The 26,351-nt window shown below is 42.5% G+C and overlaps 1 protein-coding gene and 1 long non-coding RNA gene across 12 annotated transcripts in view; both read right to left on the reverse strand.

The window, feature by feature from the left end:
• The window catches only part of LOC139620243 (phosphatidylinositol 4,5-bisphosphate 3-kinase catalytic subunit gamma isoform), a 33,311-nt gene extending 24,669 nt beyond the window's left edge, over positions 1 to 8,642 (reverse strand). For 3 of the 10 annotated variants that reach the window (XM_071475585.1, XM_071475587.1, XM_071475586.1), the window contains exons 1-6: positions 7,939 to 8,642; positions 7,548 to 7,795; positions 5,932 to 7,082; positions 5,052 to 5,715; positions 4,454 to 4,519; positions 3,568 to 3,793 (exon numbers count right to left, since the gene is read on the reverse strand). In XM_071475585.1, coding sequence (XP_071331686.1) covers positions 3,568 to 3,793; positions 4,454 to 4,519; positions 5,052 to 5,715; positions 5,932 to 7,082; positions 7,548 to 7,790 — 2,350 coding nt within the window. In that variant the 5' untranslated portion in view covers positions 7,791 to 7,795; positions 7,939 to 8,642. Of the gene's footprint in view, positions 1 to 3,567; positions 3,794 to 4,453; positions 4,520 to 5,051; positions 5,716 to 5,931; positions 7,083 to 7,547; positions 7,796 to 7,933 lie in introns of all 10 variants that reach the window. The other 7 variants (XM_071475582.1, XM_071475581.1, XM_071475583.1 and 4 more) reach the window with 5 other exon arrangements.
• A 10,346-nt stretch (positions 8,643 to 18,988) lies between these two features.
• Positions 18,989 to 23,969, reverse strand: LOC139620245 (uncharacterized). 2 transcript variants are annotated; one of them, XR_011690776.1, is made up of 2 exons: positions 20,049 to 23,969; positions 18,989 to 19,682 (listed from the first exon to the last, which is right to left on the reverse strand). It is a non-coding gene; the product is annotated as an uncharacterized lncRNA (long non-coding RNA). The 2 variants fall into 2 exon arrangements; XR_011690775.1 differs by having other exon boundaries at positions 18,989 to 19,685.
• Positions 23,970 to 26,351: the final 2,382 nt, after the last annotated feature.

The following is a 26,351-nucleotide window of genomic DNA, read 5'->3' on the forward strand; positions in this document are numbered from 1 at the left end:
TTTTGAAATGCATCAGTCTGAGTGCTGACACTGACTGTCAGGGTAGGAACACTGTCTGTCTCGTGCCCTATCTCCTCACTGATGTCAGCCTCTGGGAATTTGCTGCTGGCCACCAGTTGCATGCATGTCTGCCTATCCTGTAAACACAAATTTACTATCTTTAGGTATCCAGTTGATATTGAAAACCATAATATTAAAGATTATGTACTTACATCCTGACTACTGATTTAAAGCATATTAAAGAATCACAAACCTAGACACTTGTGTTTTTGTTATTCTTACAATTACTGATTTTATTGTGTTTTATTATCATAACATTAATATGTATGTTCCTCTCTTCTCCTTTGGAACCAGCTCCCAGTGTGGATTCGGGAGGCAGACACCCTCTCTTCCTTTAAGATCGGGCTTAAAAGTGTCCTGTTTAGTAAAGCTTAGAGTTAAGGCTGGCTCGGGTATGTACTGAACCGTCCCTTAGTTATGCTGCTATAGAGCTAGACTGCTGGGGGATTCCCATGATTCACTGGGCGCTCTCTCTCTCTCTCCCTCTCTCTCAATTACTTTATGCCATTAACTTTGTATTTTTTTTTCTCTCCCCCGTAGTTTGTGCTTCTCCTCTCTCTCCCTCTCTCTGTCCTCATTCTGCAGGTATCTCTGCCTCTGGAGCAGCAGGATCCACATCCACCACTACTCATCATTACAATTTACCACTGTTATCTGTCATTATTATTGATAACACCATTACCTATACAGCTGTTCCTGGTCCCTCTCTCTCTCTTTTCTCCTCTCTCCTCCCCCCATCCCCCCCTTTTTTTCTCCTCCTAAACCCAACCAATCAAGGCATACGGCCGCCCACCCTGAGCCCGGTCCTGTTGAAGGTTTCTTAATTCTTAAATCTTAATTTTGCCATGGGTGGCGGCTTTTCTGTAGTCGAGCCATGTGAAGAAAAAGCTAACTAAAAACTTGCACAGATTGCAAATGGAAGAAACAAGATTATTCTGATGATCATAGCGGAATTTGGGATAATGTCTGTGGATTATTTTATGTTTGGAGTCCTGCCTGCTTTGGAAAATGTAGAGTCAAGGTAAGAAATATTTAGGATATTTTGGAAATTTTCATCAGCTGTGACCTCTGGCTGAGGAATCAGATGTGTGGTCTGGAACAACATGAGTTTTAGGTGAATACTTTCAGATCTGGGTGCTTTTAATAGTTGTGGTTCATTTTTAATTTGACAGATGCTGTGGAAATCTTTTGACCAGGGAACATGACTGTCAGGATGGAAGTGGAGGCAGTAGGTGTTCATAGGTGCTGCTGTTTGGAGTGAAAGATGTGTTCAGTGAGTGCTCAGGAGGCATGTTGGAGAATACTGATTGTTCTGGATTGGACATAGCTGATGTCTTTGGTGACTTTTGTGGGTTGCTAAATGCCCTACCTGTCTCTTCCCTGCCTGGCTGGCACGTTTTTTGCGCCCTTTCCCTGCAGCAGACTAATGCCTCTTTGTCAGTATTAGAATATGTTGGTTGGTAAGTAGAGCTCACACTGTAGGCTCTTGGTCCGGCGAATAACTAACCTCCCCGACTCAAAGGTTTTCACCTCAATGTAATCTTCCTCCAAAAAATGTTCACTGCAAACCCTGGAGTCTTTCTCTTTGGCGCCGCTAACTAGCGCAGCAATACTGGTCTCCATTTCAGTGGCAGTTTATGAAAATGGATTGTTTTGTCCTTGGCTCTAGCCCTGTAAAAATCATTTTTACAACAAGGATTAATACAATAGTGGCCTCCCTTTGGTCTTCTGTTATCCTGCAGCTCTTCAGTCTCCATCTTTAGCTGTCGCTGTATGTCCCCTCAATATCTTACCCTCTGTCTGTCACCCTCACTATCTTCCACGTCTCTAGCTTTCAATGTCTCTATCCTCCATGTCTCTTGTCTTTCAGTGTATTTATCTTTCACTATCTATCTTTCACTGTCTGCCTTTCAATCTCCATCTCTCACTGTCTCTACCAATGTATCTGTTCCATAGAGTATAAAACCAACCCTGTGACGTCACAGGTTATAGTAAAGCAAGATGGCATCACCCTTGATACAAAACATAAAACGGAGTTTCTTTGTTCTTTTATATGTTTACATTTGTCATGCTTATTATATAATTTTTGAGGACAGTGGATATCCATTTCCTGAATAATGTTAATTTTATTGACTGTTTCATATCCACTTTAAATTATTACACATGTGACCTCTACTGTCTCCACATGCAATTGCTAATATGGTGAAAAAATATATAGTTATTTTCAAGTTTTACATAATGTTGGTTTATTTTTGCTGGGAACCACACTCGTCATGCATGGAAAATAGGCAAGACACAGAAACTCTACATGATACAACACAGCCATACATGCACACATAATGCAGGCAGTGTGTCCCTGACCTTTGGTATCTCAGTAGTTTGAATTAATACACCGCCTTTGCTGCAGTGATTTTGACTATTATTTTTTTGGTTGGAAAGCAACAGCAGGGCCAGCCCTATAAATGTGAAGGGCACTGACTAAGTGACTGACTGAGTGAGTAATAAGGTTATTGGATGGCCAGCCAGTCACTGGAGTTTCCCCATTGATTGCTGTTCTTTCAAAATGACTTAGCACAAACAAGCAATGTTGACAACTTTGCACATTTGTTGCTAAGTTTACTGACTTTTCAGACAACTGTTTTCCCCAAAAAAAAAGCCCATAGCGACAAATCTAGCAACTTTTTGGAGAACTTTAGTTACTCCATAGAAGACAGTTGCCGGTATTACCCCATGAACATGATGTTGGACATTCTCTCCATAGCCACATCTTTCTGTACTGACTACAGTTTTTGCGAATATGCTTCTCACTTTCTCTCTGAAAGATCATTTTTCAAGTAAATATTGCCAAAATCACACTAGTCATGATCTTAAACTGATGTGTTTGGTGATTTTGTCAGAGGATATCATAGTTATAAAATCAGGATTTTAGCAGCAGAGCTGCAGCTTGAAAGGGAGTGCTGGTTCACATGTTGTCCAAATGGGCCATGTTTCAGTCAATGTTTTGTACTTCTTCTGTCGTCTGTCAATGAGAACAGCTTTATTGTGTATTCAGCTGTATAAGGATACTGTATATGTGAGCACAGAGAGAAGGAGAGAAGCAAACAGATAAAGAGCTGAAACCAGCTGACGCTTGGCAGAATGCAAATACTACGTTCTCCAGTCATATACTAGGTTTTGACCTAGTCTTGTTTCTATTTGATTCTTCACATGGTCCTAAATTTTATGGAGGTGTAATACTAAATTAATGGAGTGATTTTTAAAATGTGTCATTACTTAATTATTTAAAATGTAACCTGGTAAGTCTGCTGAGGTCAAAAATCTCTTTCACAAGGGAGACCTAGCCAAGATGGCACCATGAAAGGTTGCAGACAATATAAAACCAGTCAACAGATGGAATAAAAACTTTAGAATATCTAACAATACTCATTTTGATTTTATTCTATCATTCTCTAAAAGTATAGCTATACTGTACTGATCAATAAGATTTTTTTTTTAGTTGTGTCTCACCTGTAGGAGGGAGGTCAGTCTTGTCAGGAAAGAGTTTCTTAATCATTATAGCGACTTCCTGTAGGGCCTCTACAGCCTGGACTTGCTGGGTGAAACCGTGGAGCATGGCCTGGCCACAGCCCAGCAGGTAAGCCTCCAGAATCACAGCCATGCGTTGGCGAAAGTACGGACAACCTGCCACCTCACTGCGAACATACCAGAAGAAGAAGTGGCCGATTCTCTTGCTCTGCAGTGAAAGATGTGAGTGAGTTCATGTTTTACTGCAATCAGAGCTGTTTATCATGACACTTATGAACAAATGTCTCCCCCATTTCTTATGTGGTACTCAATCTTAAATCTACCCAGCTGCATGAACAGGCACCACCATCTTTAAACACTACATACGACACTTTCCCCCAGTAGACAGTAGAGGTATTTTCCTAGTACTTTGAGGACCAAACTTTACCAGATTTCTGTCTCCAGCTGGTACAATTTTGTAAACTGAATAAAGGAGAAAGTAATAAAAACGTATAAATGTAATTACACAGACTAAAATGTTGCTGTCATCATTTAGGGTTAAAAGGTAAAGACAACATTTTATATCTACTGAAACATGTAAATCGCCAGTCACAGTTAGGACAGTAAGTGATTAATTTATACATTTTAAATTAAGTAAATGTGAGATTTTTTTCAAATTAGCAGCTTTTCGGAGACACAGTGCATTAAATTAAAGAATTTAATGAAACCCTTCACCAAGAAATTAGAGAGCTGCAGTGCAGATTATTAAAGGTATTCTTTGAAAGGGGGGAAATGGCAACAAAAATGGCAAAATGAGGAACAACTGAAATCCTGATATTCAAATTTTAATATAGTATGGTACTGTATGTAGTGAGGCGACATGACTCACCCGTAGAGCTCTTTGGATAAGGTACCGAGCAAGGAAACTGTCATGGTAAGGTTCCACTTTAAGAGTCTGAATGCATAAAGACGGCAGAGAAAATTCTAAGTAATGACACCAATCCACAGTTTCAACCTCTCAACCTATCTCCACAGTTCTTTTCGTGAATACAAACTTTGTGAAAAAAATAAAAAAATAAATAAATCGTCAGTGTTATCTGAAATACATCAGGTATACCCTGTCCTGAAAAGCCTTTCATCTTTTAAAAAATGAAACCATTAGATTAAATAAAAGTTTCAAATTACCAATAGCTATCTATAGCACTGCTATACAACAATAATGCATTTTTAAAAATGTTTTGTTGTTGTCTTTTTCTGAATTGAGTTATTGAATTAATAATTATTGAATTATGTTACAATGTTTTTATTCATCTGTGAAAACAACCCCTAAAAGGCTTTCTACCCAGAAAAAAAAATCCACTTGCTTCTTGGGGGTTGTTTATACAGGTGGGGGAAAAAAAATTATATTTAAATATTAATAAATACATATTTTTTCCCTGTCCAACAGTGCACACTTTTGATATGTCTGTTTTGACACAAACACATACCTGCACCAGCTGCAGCAAATACCTCAGTACATCATCATTAGACAGGCTTTCCAATCTCTGGACTGCAAGTCTCCTGACCATCTCGTCAGCAAAGTCCATGCTTAACAGCTCCAGGGCTACTGGTACATCTAGGTCCCCAGGATCCCAGTTTCCCAGTAGCCAGTGGACATCCTCAACCACCTTGTGGTCCATCCAATCAACATTGCGCAGGTAGTAGGGCAGGTTGGAGGCATGGCGGATGCTCTCCTTTTGGAACCTTTTTATGCCAGCCCGTGTTGTGTTGGTGACTGGAGAAGAGCATCTAAGAGTTACAGCATCCGCAGATCGGCTCTGAAGTGTTTTTACATGTGGAGAGGAAGAATCTGTGCTGGATAAGGTGGAAGAAGGCGAGGAGGATGACAAGGAAGGTGCATGAGAGGAGACAGTAGGTTTGGTTAGGGAGAGGCTGGAGGTGGGATTGCCAGAACATTCAGAGAGACTGACGCTATTTGGGAGAACCACAGGGAAGCTGTAACGATCTAGAAAGAAGCTGATAGCCATGGAGTCACTTATGTCTGGGTTAGTAGCAGAGGACAGTTTGTCTGCGTGATAGGTGATGGCCTCTTCCTCCAGATCAGGATAGGACCACATGTGTAGGGTGTAGGGGCCCTGGCTAAGGATGGACCTGCAAGGATGAACGAGAGCTGAGCATTCCATAATGAAAAATATGCACAATTTGAAAACATTTGTAATGAATTAGGTATTGAAATAATTGTTACTATATATTTTTTCAAAGCATAATTTCACTGTATCAGTGAATAAATTCAGTGACAAATTCAACCTACAAGTTACTCTCATTGGCTATGGAAGATTTTTTTTGTGTGTTTTCCCCAAAACTGACCTGTGATCTATGAGGAGAAGATTAACAAAGTAGAGCACTTTCACCTCCCCTGAGTCTTTGGTAACTGGGGAGATGTCACCACCACCTGCATTAATAGTGAGACCCAGCTTGGCTCCACGTGGCAGATCCCTGAGGAGGACATCAAAATCCAGCCATTCGTTCCACAGTACTTCATCTGTGAAGGCCTTGGGAGTGGAGGACACTGAAGAGAGAACCTTGTTACCATAAAGTATAGAGGCTTCGACATAAACAGACTGAGGGCATTTGCTTGGCAGATTTGGGATGTCAAAGCCAAGTAATTTTACTCTGAGTTTCCTGTTACAGTCCCACAAGGATATCATGAAGATGTCATCCAAATCCTTTCCTTCAAGGCGGAGATCATCATGGTAGCTGAACTGGCCGCTGAAACCATCAACAAGCGGCCAATCCACAAACTTGACAGTCTCCTCGGCAAGCTGCGACACAGATACTACAGAGAGGTGAAGCTCTTCATTGGTTTTCAAGCACTGTCGAACCCAAAGGAAATTGCTGAGGGGGTAGTCTCCAGATAAAAACTCCTCTCTCCCTGAGACTTTCAACACCAGACTGTCGGTAGGGTTATAATCTAACCCCTGATCTGCCATTACCCTTCTAAAAATTTGAAGAAGAACATTTGGCGTTGTGGTAAAACCAACCGGTATGCTGAAGCTGAGCTTGTTCATGTAATGAAAGGTAACCAGAATCTTTCTGTTCAGCCAGTCCTGCAGGTCAGGAGGAACAGGGGTACATTTGATCCATGGCTCTGTGGCATACAACTTGTTATCCCGAGTTTTTAGCTCTTTTCTCCTTGGAGAAGCCAATTTCCTGCGAGTGAATGTGAGCTCACCAAGTCTGTCAGATGCTTCTTTCTCCAGGTCATGCCCAATCAGGTAAGCCAGACACTGCTGCTGTTTCTTCCTCTCCTCTGAATCCACCACCACCACCACAGGTTTTACCACCATGTGTGCTGATAAGCACCTGGTGTTGTCATGTGACCATGGGATGTCTAATGTCCTGATAACCTGACAGTCGTCATAGGCCTCGTACCAGTCATCCCCCCTGGCATATAGCAGAGTGTATTTCTCTGGGTCAAGTATTCCAAGTGGATCTGGATGGCAGTTTTTTTCCTGGGCCTGAAGACACAGAGACAAATAATTGACAAATGTTGATGGCTGGAGCTTGATAATATGTTTAAACAAGACCAGAGTTGTTACATAAACTGTAAATAGCATAAATACCCTAACCCTAACCCTAATCAAAATACTTTATCAAAAAGTGATCTCTCCCTATCAAACAAAAGAGCTTTTCCTGCTTTCAGTTCAGTCCTGCATGTTTGATGTATCATTAAAATAGAAAGTGCTCTGAGAATGTATTATTTTGCCTCCACATTGTTACAGGGTTGACCATGGGCAGCCAACATTTTTTTAGATTTTCAAGCGGGCCATGAGTTGGGAACACTGACCTTGAACATACTTTGCAAGAAACAGCCATGAATTTATATATATTTAAAAAAGATGCATAAAGCCTCAGACAGTACACGGAAGGAAACACATTTTACATACACTTTTGAACAAACCATCCAATAAGGGGGTGCCTACCTGCATACAGATTTGTAGCCGCAGCTGGTAGATGCTACACTGTGCAGGGAGGATGACTGACACGGACTTACAACCCATATCAGCATTGCAATCCTCTTCACCAGCTGGTGGAGGACCAGGTCCAGGTTTAAACTCACAGATAAACTTGAGGTTGTTGTCAGAGCAGCTGTGAGCCGACATCCGTAATAGAGAGTCCACAGGAAGTGGACTGTCAGGCCAATTCATGAACGATTCAGGATCCATTGATACTGCAATAGAGCAAAAGTATTTTAAAAAACTCAGTGCATGTGTATCTAACTGGTCATTATATTTATCTCTGCAGTATAATTCACAGGTTGTTACAATGACATTGCAGATTATGTGTGCTAGCAAAGCAAATCATTTACCTTACCTTACATTTACCTTAGAACGACAGGTGCTGCTTTCTGGGTATGTGTAGAATCTGTGTGAGTCTGTACCTGTCTGACTGTGTGAGACTGTGACTTCTCTTTTTGTGATTGCTTTGGACTTCCTCATTCTTTTATACCTGTTCCCAAACACAAGCATAGAAATGAATATTTACAAAGCATTTGCAGACACTGTAAAGAGAGCGACTTCCTTGTTCCTTTTTGCACTTAGAGGTTATTAATTACAGCAAGCCAGCCTCTTCTGAGATTATCACAATTAAAGTTTCACAACAGGTCTTCAGGGTAAATAGGTACTTTGATACTGTTCTGCTCTACAACACACAATGAAATGTGTTTCCCCTGGTTTACCAGTCGACAGTTGCTACGCACTCAAAAATACAATGCTATAACAAAGAGGAAAATGAGAACTTCTGTATATTTTAAGGGTGTGGTACTCCGTGTCTTACAGGAATGCACCAAACCTGTTTGGGTTGTTTGGCTTGCTATTCTACGAAGGTACTGTCGAATGGATTCACCATTAATTCACCAATCTTCAGGTGACAGGTTCAGTCTATGAGTGGCACTTATGACTGCCAGTCACATTACTGAAGTACACTTCTAAACAGCATTTTAATATTCACACAGTGCTTTTCTTGTAACAGGGATTTAAAGTACTTTGCAGATAAGAAATATATGTGATATGGAATAATAGAAATCAAAGGGTGAAAACAAGAAGAAAAAAAAAATCCAACATCTGGAGCAATGTGGTTTAACCATGACAAGTCCACGTATTTTTTGGTCATTCTTTCTCCTTTCAGAAACAGGTATTAAATAACAAAAAAGCAGCATTCTTGACACACCTCGTCTGAACATTTCTACTATCCTACTATACTGTATATTTATACAGGTGGTGACAAATTACAGGAAAAACTTGAATAAATGAGCAGAGAAACCAAACAAATGCAGATGTTTCCACACACATTCAGGTTGAACTACAGGGGACCCAGGGAGAGCTTGGCTTCATTTAATAAGACATAAACTCCACTGAAAACATTTCTGATTATTTATTTATTTATTCATTTTTATTTTAGTTTATTTTATTTTTTGGGTCAAGAACCTCCAGCTACTCTCCACTCATTGCCAGATTTTTTGTTTGTCTGGTTTGTGGTAGATATGGTCTCGGCCACTCTTTTTTCTTTAGGAGGAAGCCTACACTCAGCCTGCACTCAGGCATCCCTCTTCAGTCAGCCACCATTGCCCTAACCACCAGCACTGCCAATCCCTCTGCCTCACTGCAGTATTCTTCATCAGCCATTCCCTCAATCAGCTGCCAGCCATCTCCAGTTGTCAGCTTCACCTGTGTAACTCTTCTTACAATAAATCTTTTTACCTTAACCCCATCTACTCTATGTCTGCAATCAGGTCTAAAAACTAATAATAGCACAACCTTTACAGCCAGTGGCTGGGGCTGTGCTGGACTGGCCTGAAATTGTGTGGCATTAGTTGAGGGCAGCATGCCCTCAAATGGATTCGGGGGTAGGGGGGTGGGATAACATGATAATGATAATACAATCTTAAATGAATAAATGATAGTCCACCTTGCAAAGGGGTAGATGTGGTCTGCACTAGACCAACCCTCTCCTAAAGGTCAGTGTGGAGGGGAACATAGGGGAAGGGCTAAGGAGGACCTTGTTAGCCCACCCTGGTCTCTGTGTTACCACTGACCTGCTTCCATTGTTTTCCTCTCCTCTATCTCTCTCCTTTTTCATAAAACTGCAAAGGTGTGTAGTTGAGCTCAAATGAAGGCTGAGTTTGTGAGTACTGAGTACTTTTCTAGAACTGTTTCCATTCCTGTAATAAAGTAGGGTTAGGGTAGGGTTCAACACATACTGTACGTGTTTATTCTAATACACATTTTCCTAACAATCTTAACTCGTCACCTGCGCTGATTTGATAAATTGGCTTGGCTTTGTATGAATGTCTTGTCTCATCTGTGTCTGTTTGCTTTGTTATGTCTATGCTTGCTCATGTTGTCCCACTTTGTTTTGCTTTGTCACATTGCACATAGAAAGGTATTTAAAACAATATAATCTGGGTGTTGTAACATTTCAATTTAAGTGTATCTGCATTGGTGTAAGTTACAAGTTACAGTTTTAAAAAATCAGTAATCACTCTTAAGTATTTTTTAATTCAAGTATTTTACTTTGGTACATATACAGTTAATTAAATTATTACAGAGAAAAACAAAAGCCACATAATGAAGTTATAATTAACTGTTTGAGCCCAAGTGGTCCATCAAATCAGCAGCTGTAGCAGAGAGGAAGCTGCTCATTTGATGCACCACCTGGCAACACAGCAAGTGTCCCGAATCAAACACACCTGCCATGTTGTGTGCCCAGCAGGCTGGGTCTGGTTAAATGCTGGTTAAATGAGACGAGAGAGACTAAGTGGACTGGTAATATTTTACAGGAAGACCAGAGAGACACTTTATTGGTTGCTTTCAGTGCAGTTCACAACTAGTAAGTACTTTTCCTTGAGTAGGATTTTCCAGTACTCTTTCTATTCCTGTATATCTGTTAGTGGATAAACATCATTTGCAGGAAGCAGGACTGCAGAAGGGGACTCTTGCATCCATTTAATAGTGAAGTTTTAAATTTGTCCACTATCAAAGTCAGCATTCATAATTATATTGGTTGATAGTACATTCAGAATGATCTTTTACCTTTTTACATAAGAGGAATTCAAAAGGAAGTATGTTGTTATTGGGGGGGTTGCAGTGTATATCAGGTACAATAGCAGTGTCACCTAAAAGAGGAAGTCCTGTAGTTCTCCTTTGAATTCTTTATAAGAATCTGTTGTAAATACATCGGATAACAGGTACAGTACAGGACAATCTTATCCTTGTCTTATCCAGTCCATCCCAAATTTTTAAAGTTGGCTTTATGGTGAAAATAAATGTACTGACTTATCTTCTTGAAAACAAGTCATGGAGGTCAGTGAGGTGGATGGGATTACACAGCATTTAACTTTAACATATTTTTCCCTTTCTCCTTGCTGTCTCAAACTTATTGTCCAATTGTGTATTTAGATTGTGTGTATGTATGTGTGGATGTTCCTGTACATGCCATAATAAGGTAGCTACTGTAGGTCAGGCACGTGCACAGATAGACCTCAGATGGTGCTCAAGCACCTGTCCTTTTGGCCTCTGACTAGATTAGTGCCCTTTTTACAAGACATTTCAACTTCTATTTCTTTTTCTAATTTTAGATTTTAATCAGTTCTCAATTACACTGTTGTGAAATTAATCTATTATTAAAACATCTCAATAGAACCAGCCTAACTCAGGCAATAACCCTCCATCATGCTTATCAACAAGCAAACTAGTCTGAAATAAAATATTGTCGTAAATAGAAAGGAGTGAAACCTATAGATAGCCTTATTCCTTTGTCAGGTCACTGAATCAAAAAATGTGCATCGCATGATTAATAGTCTATGTAATCATATATCTCTGTGTAAATTGATAATTTTGTTGAAATCAGTTGAGTATTAAACACCTGCAACAACAACAACCTGTAACATTCATAGGCCCAGCAATGCAAGTGACTCCATCTGAAGACTGTAGAGGCCCCTATTTCTAGAAGATGTCTTTGCTTTATATCTATTAATAAGGATATATGTTTTTTTTTCTACACAGAGATGAAATATTGTTATCAGAACCCACACACTGTATTGTATTAGATGGCACACCTTAAACTTAAACTGTGTAATGAAGAACTGTCATGTACATTATGTATATTTATACTTTATTTAGACATTTTTTTCAGTAGTAGTCAGGGTAACATACCATCTGCGCTCATCTCTCCAGTGCCAGTGGTTTGTGGTGTTGGGTCTAGGTGGTTGACAAAAAAAAAAAAAGGTCACAAACAAAGTGATATGAAATTATTATGTTAAAGAAATTCTCATTATTGGCACATGGTGATAGGCTCTGAAAAATGTTAAAAACTGTTGTATTTGTTGAGATGTGATGTATAGTTACAAAGTCATGCATCATTCAATGTTCAAGAATTATCAGACAGAGTGGTGTGTACTAAACTTAATTTAATTTCATTGGAGTATTTTGAGGCTTTTCTGAAATGACAGTAAGGCTATCTGAGAAAGGCTGTTTTAATTATCGTGTGTAGATGTCTCTAATTTTTGCATGGTATTGTGTCTAGCTTCATACACAATAAAAGGAGATCCCATTGATGGGTGAGTTCAAAATGAATAACAATTAATTTCTCAAAATGGGTGCCATTCTGGGTAAATCAAAGCAACTACTTTAGGTGTTTACCACCATTTAGACGCTTGTGTGCTACCACATCTATTGCTCATTTTTGTAGGGTTTCTGCAATGGAATGCGTTCAAAGCATATATATCCGCACCTATGTGTCAGCACTTTGGGTTTATACTTGAATGACTATCTGTATAGATCATGATAATGCTAAATGTAGCAAGACATATTTTGTATCTTGAGGTTAGTTCAAGGTCACATGTATGTGTTAAGGGGAGTTTTCAAGGAGTTTTCAAGGAAAAATCAGGCTTAATCCAAGGAATTAGGATAGAAAAGAATTAACCAACTGTTATACCCTGTGGTATAAATTGGGCTCTGTCCACTGAGGGAAGTTTAGGCTCTTTCCCCACTGCTAATGAAAGAACAACCACAATCTAGAATGGCACTCATATAACTAGATTGGGGAGCATACATTACTTAATATATTTACACTGTAATTTGCCATAATTGTAAAAGGTTGTCAATGATAGGCATTTCTGTCATACCTTGTGGTACAGATAGGACTTCCTCAACTAAATTGACTTCTGGAGCTTGCTGTGTTTCTGGTGAAAAATAGAACACATTTAAGAAAGGTGGCATTAACCCACAGTTAATACAGTCCCTATGGCTGCTAGCCATCTCCAGTTGTCAGCTTCACCTGTGTAACTCTTCTTACAATAAATCTTTTTACCTTAACCCCATCTAGTCTCTGTCTGCAATCGGGTCTAAAAACTAATAATAGCACAACCTTTACAGCCAGTTTTGCCTTTCTTGTACTACGGATACCTGCCTGCTCCTTGTCGGATTTGTTTGCCTGATTCTGATCTCCTGGTTTTGACTCTGCCTGTTTTTTTGGACTAAGTAAACTGATCTTCCCTTGCTACTCGTCTGCCTCATTGTCGTGCTTCTAGGTTCTCCTTTGTCTGCTCCAGTGATCGTGACAATCTGATTAACCAGTGCCTGGTAGAGAAGCCTTCCAGAGCCACCTGCTGCTACTTTAAAGTAAAAGATCCAGCAGTTACAACAAATATACAAAAATGCAAAAGGCTAAACATAGGTTATGCACTGAGGTCACTTTGTGCACAGCAAATAATTCTTTCTAAGAGGTGAAGGCCATCATGCTTAAGAGCATTCCATGCAATATAATAAACAAGGTCAATACACATTCACATGTGAAAGAATAGATATAAAATACAGTCACAAAGCACTTAATTAGGAACATCTGTACACCTGCTTATTCATGGCATTATCCAATCAACCAATCATGTGGCAGCAGTGAAATGCTTCAGTTAATGTTCCTATCAAACATCATACTAAGAAAAAATGCGATCTCAGTGACTTTGTATCATGATTGTTGGTGTCAGATGGGCTGGTGTGAGTATTTCTGAAACTGCTGATGTCCTGGGATTTTCACAGAATTTACCAAGATTGGACCTTATAGAAAGTACAAAGTAATAACTGAGATAACCACTACTGCGGGGAAATGAAGACATGAAGAACTGAGACTGGTTGAGAGCAAAGAGAGGACATACAAAGTGTTAGTATGGTGTTCCTTATAAAGTGCTCAGACATTGTTTGTGATATCTGAAGACTTAAGTGTCTCTTATGATTCCCTGTGTATTGACTTGATCCATTATCACATAATATATACAGTTGCACATTATAGTGATGTGGATGAAAGATAATGACAGTAAATTACCAAAAACCTAATTAAACAACAAAAAATATTTATTGATACACATTTGAGTTATTTTGACAGCAGAAGTTGACTTAACTTTGAAGTTTAAATGAAAAATATAACTCTAATGAACACATATGCATGTGTAGTATTATTCAACCCCCAGCTCCAGTACTTTGTGGAGCATCCTATAGTTTTTATAAATTCTAACAAATGTTTTTGGTAAGTGCTGACAAGCTTCTTACACCTGTCGAGCGGAATCTTTGCCCATTCTTCACTTGCAAAAGCCTCAAGTTCAGTGATGTTTGATGGCTTCTGTGCTGCAACTGACTTATTTAAATCCCACCAAAGATTTTCCAATCAGATTTAAATCTGGTGACTGAAAAGGCCACTCCAGGACGTCCAAGGATCTTTTTCTCAACCAAGCTTTGGTTGACTTGGAGGTGTGCTTGGGATCATTGTCTTACTGGAAAGTCTAATGGGCACCAAGGTTTAATTTGTCAACAGAAGGCATCACATTCCTCTTTAAAATGGCCTGGTATTTCTGGGAATCCATGATGCCAGGTACACGATCAAGATTGCCAGTTCCTGCCGCAGAAAAACAGCCCCACATTATCAATGACCCACCTCCATACATGATGGTGGGGATGGTATTCTTCTGGTCAAAAGCCTGGCCTTTTGCACACCAGACATACTGCTGATCCATATGTCCAAACAGTTCCAGTTTGGTTTCATCAGTCCATAGAACTGTCTCCCAAAACTCTGTAGTCTTATCCAAATTCCTCCTGGCATATTCTAGTCGACTTTGGATGTTCCTTGTGGTCATGAGCGGAGTGCATCTTGGAGTCCAGCCATGAAGTCCTTGTTTATTCAGTGCACGCCTTATAGTTGCCACTGAAGCACTTGTACCAACCTTCATCAGGTCATCCTGTAGGTGTCTTGCAGTCACACGGGGGTTTCTCCTAGTTGTCCTGACTAAGTCGCTAAGGGCACTTGATTAAATTTTGGGCTTTCTTCCAAGGCCAGGCAGGTTTGCTGCTGTTCCATAAGTTTTAAACTTCCTTATAATGCTCCCAATGGTGTCTCTTGGAATGTTAAATGTCTTGCAAATCTTCTTACACCCAAGGCCCTTCAGGTGTGATGAAATAATCTCCTTTCTCAGCTTCTGTGGAAGCTCCTTTGTCTTTCCCATGATTGCAACTCACCTTGAATTCCTTCATGGGTGGGGTTTTATATTTGCATCACAACCAAAGAAAATGAAGGGTCATTATAGAGTTCCCAAAGGCTTAATTATGTTTCAACTCCACTTTAGGCCATAAAAACTGTTAGAAAGCTTTAAAAACAACAATATTATACAGGGGTTGAATAATTGTGACATGGCTATTTCAACAACATATACTGTTACACACAAATACTACATCATGCATTTTCTGTGTTGATTTTATGTATCACTCAACTCATAAAGGAGTCATCCAAAGAAGTGTCTTGCTCTTTGAAAAAATTGATAAATACTTAAAATCTTTGGGGGGTCGAATATTTGTGATTGCAACTGTATAACATTATATGAAGAAAAGAATGATGTTTCGTCCATTACTCTTTCCTCACGTTTTCTACATGTTTCCCTTTTGTTTTTGGTGGGAAGAACTAACATGAGAGAAAAAGGCAAGTGATGGAGACCTAAGATGTGTGCAGAATATGAAAACTTAAACAAAAACATATTTAGTTTGTCAGAATCAGAATCAGAATCAGGTTTATTGCCAAGTATGTTTTCACGTACAAGGAATTTGTTCTAGTGAATGGTGCAGAGCGCACCAAAACACTGAGGCAGCCATCTGCGGCGCCATTTAAAAAGGAGGAACGGGGAAAAAACAAGTGGAGAGGAGAGGAGAAAAAATAACAGAACCCAAACTATACTCCTGGGGGGGGGGGGGGGGGGGGGGGGGGGGGATTCGGGGAAAAAAAACCTCAGCAGCATAGGCATATATAAACAAACACATCTTACAACACAGTGACTCAAGACAATTTGCTCCAGGGGAGGGGGGAAAGGGGGGAGGAGGTGATTCCAGTGCAGACAGGCAGCCAGCCGCAGCCGCTGCCATTAAGGCGCAGCTATCGGACCCCGCCCGCCGCGCTGGATGGGAGGAAGCGGCGAAGTTGTGGGATGGGGTTGGGTTGTGAGTTGCATATGTACGTGTAAGAGGTGTCTGTGAATGTGTGTGTGTGCATAGGCCTGGGGAGTCGCTTCGTCTAGTTCACAATCAGTGCCTCAGTTCGCAGGGTGTCATCGCGATAACACAGCAAGTTGCCATGGAGACATCCTTGATCGGTTCCTGGACGGAGTCAACAATCCACAGGTGTCCGTGGAGGGGGGGGGGGGGGGGGGGGGGGGGGGGGGGGTAGGAGTAGAAGCGTCTCGTGGGGGAGTTGTTCCAGCACCGGCCTTGGCCAAGGCTGGTGCCGCGGGGGCCGGAACGCAGATTAGATTATGATTGTTTGGGTTAGGGCGAGCAGTCGTATTTCAATAGACACGGCTTACTCTGTTAGTCCATTCTGGTCATCTCCATCCATTCTCCTTTCCAAAGCTGCAAGCTTCTCCAAGATGTTGCCCATATTGCGATTTATGACCACAGTCTGAGCGTTAACAGCTCTATCTGTTACCACAGACAGGGTGTTGACAGCTCCTTCCAAGGTGGTTCCCAAGTTGCGGTTCACAATCACAGTCTGAGTGCTTACAGCTTTACTCACTCCATCAATTATGTCGGGCAGCGTGGGGATTTGGACTGCTGTCACCGTCTTCCGAATTTTCTGATACACCAGGGCAATGCCTAATCCAATCAGCAGAAAGCCTGATATCACAGTTCCGAATATATAGAGATCTTCAATGTCCTCAACGGAAAGACTCGCCAGGCACACGACCCTCCACTGCTCCCAGGAGTCCCTCATGTAACCAGCGGCGTACGTTCCGCCAGGGCAGACAGGTTCCCCCGAACCCGGGCTTCTCGTCGAGAAGATCCTGTCAATTGCGTGGATATGTTTACAATGTTTACAATTTAATTTACTTATTTCTTTTTTTTCTTTTTCTTTTTTTACAGTTAATCTGATTTCATTAGATACCTTTGTCTGAATTATTTTATTGTAGTTTTATAGTTGTAGTTGTGTTCACAGGAAAAGGAAGTCATGGACAGATTCCACGGGGCCTGGTGATGAAGAGCTGGCTAAACAAATATGGGCTGAACATGTTAATTCAAAAATCTATTTTTAACACAAACTGGATTTCCTATCAACATATGAATATGCATAATCCTTAATATATCATGTGTATCCACACATGTGGAATCCACCTGATGAGTGGTCCTACTACACTCACAATTTTTGTTATTTATTTTGACAAAAGTGAGATACAAATGAATAAATCAAAGCATTAGAAGATGAGGAGAACTCACTAGAGAGAGGATAGATACACTTCTCATCAAACTTTTGACAGCTCTGACCTTTGACCTAATTTGCATAGAGGGAGGAGTTAACCCCCCCCTTTTCCCCCATGCTTGCGCATAAATTACTCAGAGTCTAGACTTTTGTCGCAAAACTATAGAGAACTATAGAGTCGGTGTATTTTCGTGAGAAGAGCCGTACTCATCATGTCGGTCGATCGCGCAGCGTCTTTTATTAGTGAAACGGCAGTAACCATTTTACAAGAGTCAGGCGTAGATGGTTCCAGAAAAAGTATGGTGTTTTTGCGCAGGACCCAAATGCCTCCTCCGCTCACCCTGCGTCTGCAAGAGGAATGGTCTTTGGAACCCTACGGGCTGTGTGGTAGCTGGGGATATATGTTCAGGTACCAGACCGGGGAACTGTGTCTCTATCAGCGGAGTGAAGGTGACACACCGGGGGACCTGCTGGATCTAGCCACATTATCTTCCAATGATTGGGGTGTGTTAAAGTCTATCAATCCGAGGAGTATCAGGGAGGTGGTCGAAGAGGAACAAAAATCTTTGCAATCTGTGCAAAAATCGTTTTCGGCTATTTGGCTGTCAAAAACCTCAACTTCGGGTCGTTGGTTCTTCCGCGTCAGTTACCGGTTAGAGAATAAAGAAGAAGAGTCAAAGAAGGATGGAGCCTGTAGGGAAGAAGCTAAATGGTATTTTGCCTTGGATCTGTTCAATTCCGAATGCGGTGTGTGGTGGCAAAAATGTTTTACCTTGTTCAATAATTGAAAAAGAAGATCTTCACGCGTCAGCTGTCTTTCTTGAGTTTAATAAACATTCATGAATGGAGTCACACAAACACAACCGAACAGCAGTACAGTCAGTGAGTGAGTGGCCTGAGGATGTTACCCAGGGCCACAGTCTTATAGTCCCAAAAACACATTCCACAAAAACAAAATACGATACTCTCTCACGGGATTGCCTCTGTGCTGAGTCTTCACCTGCTTGCCTCTCCCCCAACGCAATGTATGAACAACACACTTATCACAACGAGAAGGGCAAAGACATCCACATATATTGTCTACATGTGTTCTTCATTAGTTGACACAGAGGTCTTTCACACAACCATAAAGGATGTACAAAGGTTAGGTTCAAAAATTTCATTAGAACTATCCACACTGCCATTGGTTACACAGTTTTGAATAGGCACACATGAGTTATAGCAAAATTTTCCATTACATTCCACCCTTTTTAGCATTCTTATGCTAAACCATAATAAATGGAAAATTTTGAACTTATCTAGCTCATGTCCCCTGTTTTCTGCCTCGCACCAGCCAAACGCTAGCGCTCCCAGTCTCCAACGTAGGAGTTGAAACCCCAGGCAGAAGAACACAGGCCATAAGCACAGAGGAGCCAAAAGTCCCCCCCCCCCCATTTGACAAGAGGGGGCAAAAAGACCCATCTGTCTAACTACACTTAGTCTAAGGAAAAGGGAAAAACCTCAGATATGATGAGGAAAAAGCCCTGTTTTCTACTACTGAGCGAATCTACTTCAAATAATATGGCAAAGATAACTCAAACATAACACACAATGAATACAAGACAAAAACCCTCTGGTTTTTTTTGGAACTCACACTGTCCTGTACTTATTGTCGTATAATAATGAGAATTAATAAAGAAAAGGATTACAATGAATTATAACAAACTGAATAACATGAGAATAAAAAAGGAAAAAATAAAATCAAACCATGATTATATATATATATAAAATTAGATTGGCTTGATCTGAGATATTGAAGAATCAACTTGATTGGATAAGAAAAATAAAAACTTTAGAGGAGTCCGTCTTCCAGTCTCGATGTTGTGGTGGGAGAAAGCACAGCAGATATCCTCACCAGCCAGTGAGGTGTGTGTGCTATTTCAGATTCATTGTCAGGATGAGGTGAGACTGTTGTGCTATAGTTCTTTACCCTCTGATGTTGGATTTCCTCCACGCACAGCACAATCACTCCCACCCAGATGGAAATGACCAGCAGGATGCCAGTCGCCACCCTTAGGCCGCATCCGAGCCGCCTAAGGGGATGGGCCGGTCTTGGCCTCTCGATCAGGTACATGTTGTGCGTTTGGATCCGGAACCCGTCTGCAGTGACTGGCATGTATCCACGTAGCCCTCTCTGCAACCTTTACCACTGTCTCTGTCACCAAAAGCACCTGGAACGGTCCGTTCTACCTGCGAGCTTTCCAGTTCTTTCGTCGGAAGTCCTTCACCACAATGTAGTCGCCCACATTGAGGTCATGGAGTTTCGTCTCTGCTGGTCTGGGCAGGGCAGCTTTCACCTGCTTGTGAATATCAGACAAAACAGACGACAAGGTTGCACAATATCGTAACATTTCATCTTCACACAGGCCAGTGTCTGGCAGCTGTCTCTTAGCGGGCCCAATCCCAGTGTTCAGAGGCCTCCCAAACAGGATTTCAAACGGGCTTAAACCGCTCCTGCTTCTCCTTCTGGCCCTCATATGCATTAGCACAATGGGGAGGGCTTTAGTCCAGGACACTTTAGCGGCCTCGCACACTTTTGCGAGTTTGTTTTTCAAAGTGCCATTTTCTCTTTCACATGCTCCACCTGAGGCTGGGTGGTATGCACAATGTTGTCTTAAATCAATGCCCATGTAATCGCCAACCAATTTCAGTGCCCCACTTACAAAAGGAGTTCCATTGTCTGAGCTGATTTTTGCTGGAATTCCCCATCTGGGAATTATCAGGTGCATCAAGGCCTTTGCCACTGCTGCTGCGTCCTGTTTTGCTGTGGGGAAAGCCTCAACCCATTTTGAAAACATGCACACAATAACCAAAACAAACCTTTTCCCTTCACTTGGTGTTAGTTCAATGAAATCCATTTGCAAGTGATCAAAAGGTTTGTCTGGTGGTGGGTGAGCAACCTGTGGAAGTTTTAAACCTCTTCCCACATTGTTTGTGGAACAAATCACACATCTTTTACAGAAATCAGTGGCATAGGCTGTGAACCCTCTCGTGAACCAATGTCTCCGTACCTCACTTACCATTCCCCCCTTTGACACATGATCCAATCCATGTGTCAATTTCGCATAGTGAGGGAAAAGATACCTGGGGAGACAAGGCAGGCCATCAGGGCCTGTCCACACTCTGTCTACCACAGAGCAGCCTGCTTTCTTCCAACAGTGTTTTTCAGCCTGTGAGGCCCTTATCTGCAGGTCCGCTATCTCTACTGTAGTCACAACAGGGGGAGTAAAGTTGAAGGTTAGTGAGGCGCCCAGTGAGACACTGGCCGCTTGGAAGCTGCTTTTGCCGCTGCGTCTGCTCGTGCATTACCTAGAGAGATGGAGCCAGTGTTGTTAGTGTGAGCCTCATATTTACACACAGCCATTTGTTTAGGTAACAAAATGGCGTCGAGGAGAGCAGCAACCAGCACATGATGAGCTATCGGTCTCCCTGTGGAAGTGAGAAAATCTCTGTTTTTCCACATTTTCCCAAAGTAATGAAAGTAATGTAGCATATCTGCTGTCTGTGTAAATGTTAACAGATTTTCCTTTAGTCATCTTGCATGCCTCTGTCAAAGCCACCAACTCAGCCGCCTGAGCTGAGTGTGAAGAAGACAGAGGTTTTGCCATGACAGTGTCATGGAGAGTTGTGACAGCAAAACCTGCGATGTTCTTTCCTGTGTCTGGATCCCTAGAAGCAGAACCATCAACAAAGAAATCAAAATCAGCATTTTCAATGGGCACATCAGTCAAATCAGGTCTCGGGGAACAAATAGATGTTATTGTTGCCACACAGTCGTGTGGTTCTCCGTCCTCAGCTGTTGGTAAAAGAGTAGCAGGGTTAAGAACAGTACATCTCTTTACCTTGACGTTAGGCAGTTCTAACAAAACAGCATTATATCGCAGCCACCTCGCAGCAGACAAATGTGAAGTTTTCTGCTCGAGGAGGATAAGAGACACTGCATGTGGGACTAGCAAGGTCAAGTCAGAGTATCTCACTATGTCACGTGACGCTATGACTGCCTTCTCTGCAGCTGCTACAGCTCTGAGGCAGTGAGGCAGACCTGTAGCCACTGTGTCAAGCTTAGATGAGAAATAAGCTACAGGTCTTGGTTTGCCCCCGTGGTCTTGCAGTAACACAGAAGTCATGAAACCCCCCTTTTCGTCAACAGTCTGAGTGAAAGGTCGTGAGCAGTCAGGTAACCCAAGTGTCGGAGGTGTCCGTAAAGTCAATTTCAAGTCAATGAAAGCTTTTTCAGCCTCCACAGTCCAGGTGACAGGGTCCGATGCTTTCAGGCCTTTCCCATGAGCGATTGCTGCTAATGGTGCCTCAATTTCAGCGTAATGAGCGACCCATTGTCTGCAATAGCCTGTCATGCCCAAAAATGATATCACCTGTTTCTTTGTCACCGGTTTCAGAATTTTTTTAATTACTCCAATTCTCTTTGATGAGAGGGCTTTTCCCTCAGCGAAGATCACGTGACCCAGAAATGTGACCTCTGTGGCAACAAACTGCAGTTTGGACAGGCTAGCTTTGTGCCCCTGTTCAACCAAGTGGGTCAGAAGAGCCAGAGTAGCTTTAACGCATCCCTCTCTGGTCTCACTTGCAAGCAAAATATCATCAACATACTGCAACAAAGCGCTTCCTTCGGGCAACACCAGAGTCTCGAGACTGTCCCTCAGAGCCATATTATAAATCGTTGGAGATTCACAATAGCCCTGGCGCAGACGGGTGAACGTGTACATTTTCTCATCAAAACAAAAGGCAAACCAGAATTGACTGTCAGGATGCACAGGAACGCTGAAAAAAGCATTTGAGAGATCAACAACTGAGAACCATTTGCTATTAGATGGAATTTGAGACAAAATGGTGTGTGGATTTGGTACCGTTGGTGCTCTGGCCTGCACAGCTGAATTTAACGGCTTGCAGGTCTTGCACAAATCTCCACTCTGGAGGCTCGCCTTCCGGTCGAATCTTACGTACCGGAAAAATGGGGGTTCTCACTGGAGAACCAGCACATGGTACAATCACACCATCTTTCAGCAAAGCGTCAAACACAGGCCTGATGCCTTCAATTGCTTCACGTCTGAGAGGGTAATGGTTACGACAGGGTCTGTAGTCTGTTTTTGGAGTAATGATGACAGGCTCACAATTCTTAATCAGGCCTACATCATGTTTACTTTTCACCCAAAGATGGTCAGGAATCTATTTTAATTCTGGGACCTCTTTAACAGACTGCAGCATGCTGTTATCAGTGCCAGAATCAGGAAAATCAAAACAAACAGTTACATTTGTGATTAGCACATCACAATCCAACAACTTGCGTTTCGCCCCTAGGGTTTCGTTTACGTACACCTGAGGCTCTGTTGTAGCCTTCCAGTCTGTGGAGGCATTTAATTTTTTCACCCAATGGTCCAACTTTGTACATGCAGGATTCTCTGATGCGATGTGTGGTTCAGATTGTTGTAAATCTACACTTTTTCCCACTTGCACTGGCAATGTCAGTGAAGCAGCACATTTTATATCACCTCAATACAGCCAATCCAAATGCAAAAATGTATTCTCATACATCATTTCATTCACAATGTTCTCAATGTTACACCTGGAGTGTGTGCGTGCAGTGCAGCAGGGGAGAGTGACGTCAATGTTTCTGTGTGTGCTCGGAAGCTGTGTGAAGGGGGGGGGGGGGGGGGGGGGGGTGTTACCTCCCAGTCTACACTGACCTCTGTAACTGGGTGATGAAAACATTGGTAGTTTTCTTCTACTTTTCTCTCTACGAGTAATCGTGTCATGTACTCGCTTCACTTCAGTGTCAGTGACAGTTTCTGCAGCGTGTGTGTGTATCAGTGTGTTTGGGTGTGTGTGTGTGTGTTAGTGTGGGTGCGCTCACGTGTTTTCAGTGTGTTTCCAGCTGCCGGCCCAGTGTCTCCACTAGATCCTTCCTGACTCTCACCTCCACCATATAGTCAGTCTCTGTTGTCCTCCTCATCTTTCTCTCTCGGGCAGTCGCGAGCCCAGTGTCCTCTCTTCCGGTCCCCTCCGCTGTTCCCGCATCCGCGGCCACGACCTCTGTTCTGTTCTTATACTCCAGGCCCGAACGGGTCATGGAGCTGAGGGATAGAGATGTGGTGTCACCTCACGCCTCCTGCGTGGTGGTTCGGGGCCACCTCGTCCTGCCCCCGTGAGGTTCCCACTTCACATGTTGTTGAAAGGAGATCTGGGCACCGGTGAGGAGTGTGAGGCAGCAGGGCCGTAGCCATGCTGTGGTGCGGGGGCAGCAGCCCCAGCGACCTCTGAGTGCAGCTCAGGTATAGGGAGGGGGCCAAAATAATGCGGGGGCACAATTCCTTCCCGGATAGAGAGAGCTGGTGCGGAGCAGCTGGAGGTGGAGGTGGAGTCCAGGTCCGGATCCAGCTTCACACACTGGGGCGCAGTTTCTCTGGGAGCCTGCCTACGCTTTGCCTCACTCATCCACATATCAAAAGCTTTCCAGTCTGGCTCACTTCCCTTCTTGCTCCTAGTTTTTTATCAGTGCATTTCTTCTCTATGTTTAAGCACTGCACGCAAACCTTCCAGCTGTTTAACACTCAGGCTGCCTGTCCTTGGGAAACAAAGCTATGGCTTCTTTTCCATAGTTTACTGTCATGTACTTCACATTTGGGGCATGATAATCTGGCCCCTCAGAGAATCTACTTTGTTCTGATCCCATAATTATTTCCTCTCAGACGGGTTTTTTTTTTTTTTTTTAATTTTTTTAATCAAATCTAAATCGTTTTATACTACTTACCGTATTATTACAATACAATCGTTGACTCTGCTCTTGGCTTATCTTATTTTATTATCAAATTATTTTTAGCAACCTGAATTAAATTCTCCTAAGACAGTCAAAAATGTTAGCCGAAACACGAGAAATGTAGCACACTAAACCCTCTTCCTCTCCCTACACGGAGGCTGGTAAGTCCAACTTACCCTTTAGATCCCAGATCTACTTCTCCCTTCATGGAGGCTGGTAAGTCCAACTTACCCTTTAGATCCCAGATCTACTTCTCCCTTCACGGAGGCTGGTACCCTTTAGATCCCAGATCTAACCGCTAGATCCCAGATCTAGACGCCCTGGTTCCCTACACCGGGCTAGTACGCTCCCTCTAACACCGTTTTTAATTTTTCCCCAGGAAAAGAAAACCCGGTGCCCGGCACGTCTGCCGGCACTACTTTCCATTAGCAGGCAGAGGAGCACAACAACTTACGCGCAGTCAGGCCTTCCACAACCTAGGTCCACACTGTCAACAATAACAGCAAAAAACTCTCAGAGAGACAGTGAGGCGTTTACAGCCACCGGGTTCGTTGAACTCCAACAGTGAGGGGACTCCGCTCCTCCAGACTTCAGGCCCTCCTCTCAACCTTCTTTTTCTGGGGAGTTAGAGGTTCTCCAAGAGCCTGGCTCTTGGCGTGCGCACGTTCTAACACCCTCGGTCTAGAGGTCCTGGAGCCCGCTCACGGATGGAGTCCCATCTGGGGTGCCAAAATTGTGGTGGCAAAAATGTTTTACCTTGTTCAATAATTGAAAAAGAAGATCTTCACGCGTCAGCTGTCTTTCTTGAGTTTAATAAACATTCATGAATGGAGTCACACAAACACAACCGAACAGCAGTACAGTCAGTGAGTGAGTGGCCTGAGGATGTTACCCAGGGCCACAGTCTTATAGTCCCAAAAACACATTCCACAAAGACAAAATACGATACTCTCTCACGGGATTGTCTCTGTGCTGAGTCTTCACCTGCTTGCCTCTCCCCCAACGCAATGTATGAACAACACACTTATCACAACGAGAAGGGCAAAGACATCCACATATATTGTCTACATGTGTTCTTCATTAATTCACACAGAGGTCTTTCACACAACCATAAAGGATGTACAAAGGTTAGGTTCAAAAATTTCATTAGAACTATCCACACTGCCATTGGTTACACAGTTTTGAATAGGCACACATGAGTTATAGCAAAATTTTCCATTACAGGTGTTTTCCGGACTTTGTTGGCTTTACCGGCTGAAGTTTGGAGTGAAAAGTTGGATCAGATCAGTGATACGATCACTTCGCTCTTTCACAGTTGCCATATCTGGGATAATGCCCTGGTGAAAAAAAAAGACCCCTCTACTCCCACCCCCCACACACACACACGTCAGAGACAAACCACCCCTTCACCCCTCCCACGCAAGGATAAACCACGTTGCCACACACTATAAAGAGACAACCTACCACAAGAACAAGAAGAAACATGTGCACCCCTCAGAGAAGCTACACGCCCAGGCTTATCGCAACAACCATCCATCCGGCTCCCTCAAGAGATTACAAACCGGATTTAGAAAATGCATTTATGACGACTGGGGAGAATGACGACCGTCCACCAACTCCAATACCACCACAACCCAAGGTTCTGGACCATCCTCCTGCTTCACCTCCACCATTCAGCGCTCCTCCCCACCATACTCTGGAGCCAATCCCTGAAGAGCCTATGGATCTGATGGACTCCTTCCTTGAATGTGACTGCGGGCATTCGTGTCGCGATGATTTGCCAACTCAGGCCGTTGAACAAGGTGACCAGGACCGTCCTGACGGATGGCTAACCGATACTTTCTTTAACGATACTTTCTTTAAAGGTGTAAAATTAGCTGTGCTCCACCTGCTGAGCAAAACTCTGTCCCTGTACCAAGATGAGATGTGCATGGGGTGTCGCATTAATCATCCCAGCCAGAGACGGCACCAATGCCTGAATGTGGGTCTGGAAGGCTTCTACCAGGAAAATTTTTACTGGTTGATGAAAAGGCTCTACACCCCCAAGCTTATTCCAGCCATTCAACACTTCCTATCTGTGCAAAACATCAAGGCGGATCAAGCGAGGATCAGAAATACAGTGGAGAGTCTTTTACACGAGCTGAAATCAAAGAGCTTCATCTACCACGCACTGGATGAGATGTTGGATCGAGAG

This window comes from Trachinotus anak, unplaced genomic scaffold (assembly GCF_046630095.1).
Source record: "Trachinotus anak isolate AG129_WGS33_773 ecotype Australia unplaced genomic scaffold, CSIRO_AGI_Tana_v1 ptg000004l, whole genome shotgun sequence".
NCBI classification, from domain to species: Eukaryota; Metazoa; Chordata; class Actinopteri; order Carangiformes; family Carangidae; genus Trachinotus; species Trachinotus anak.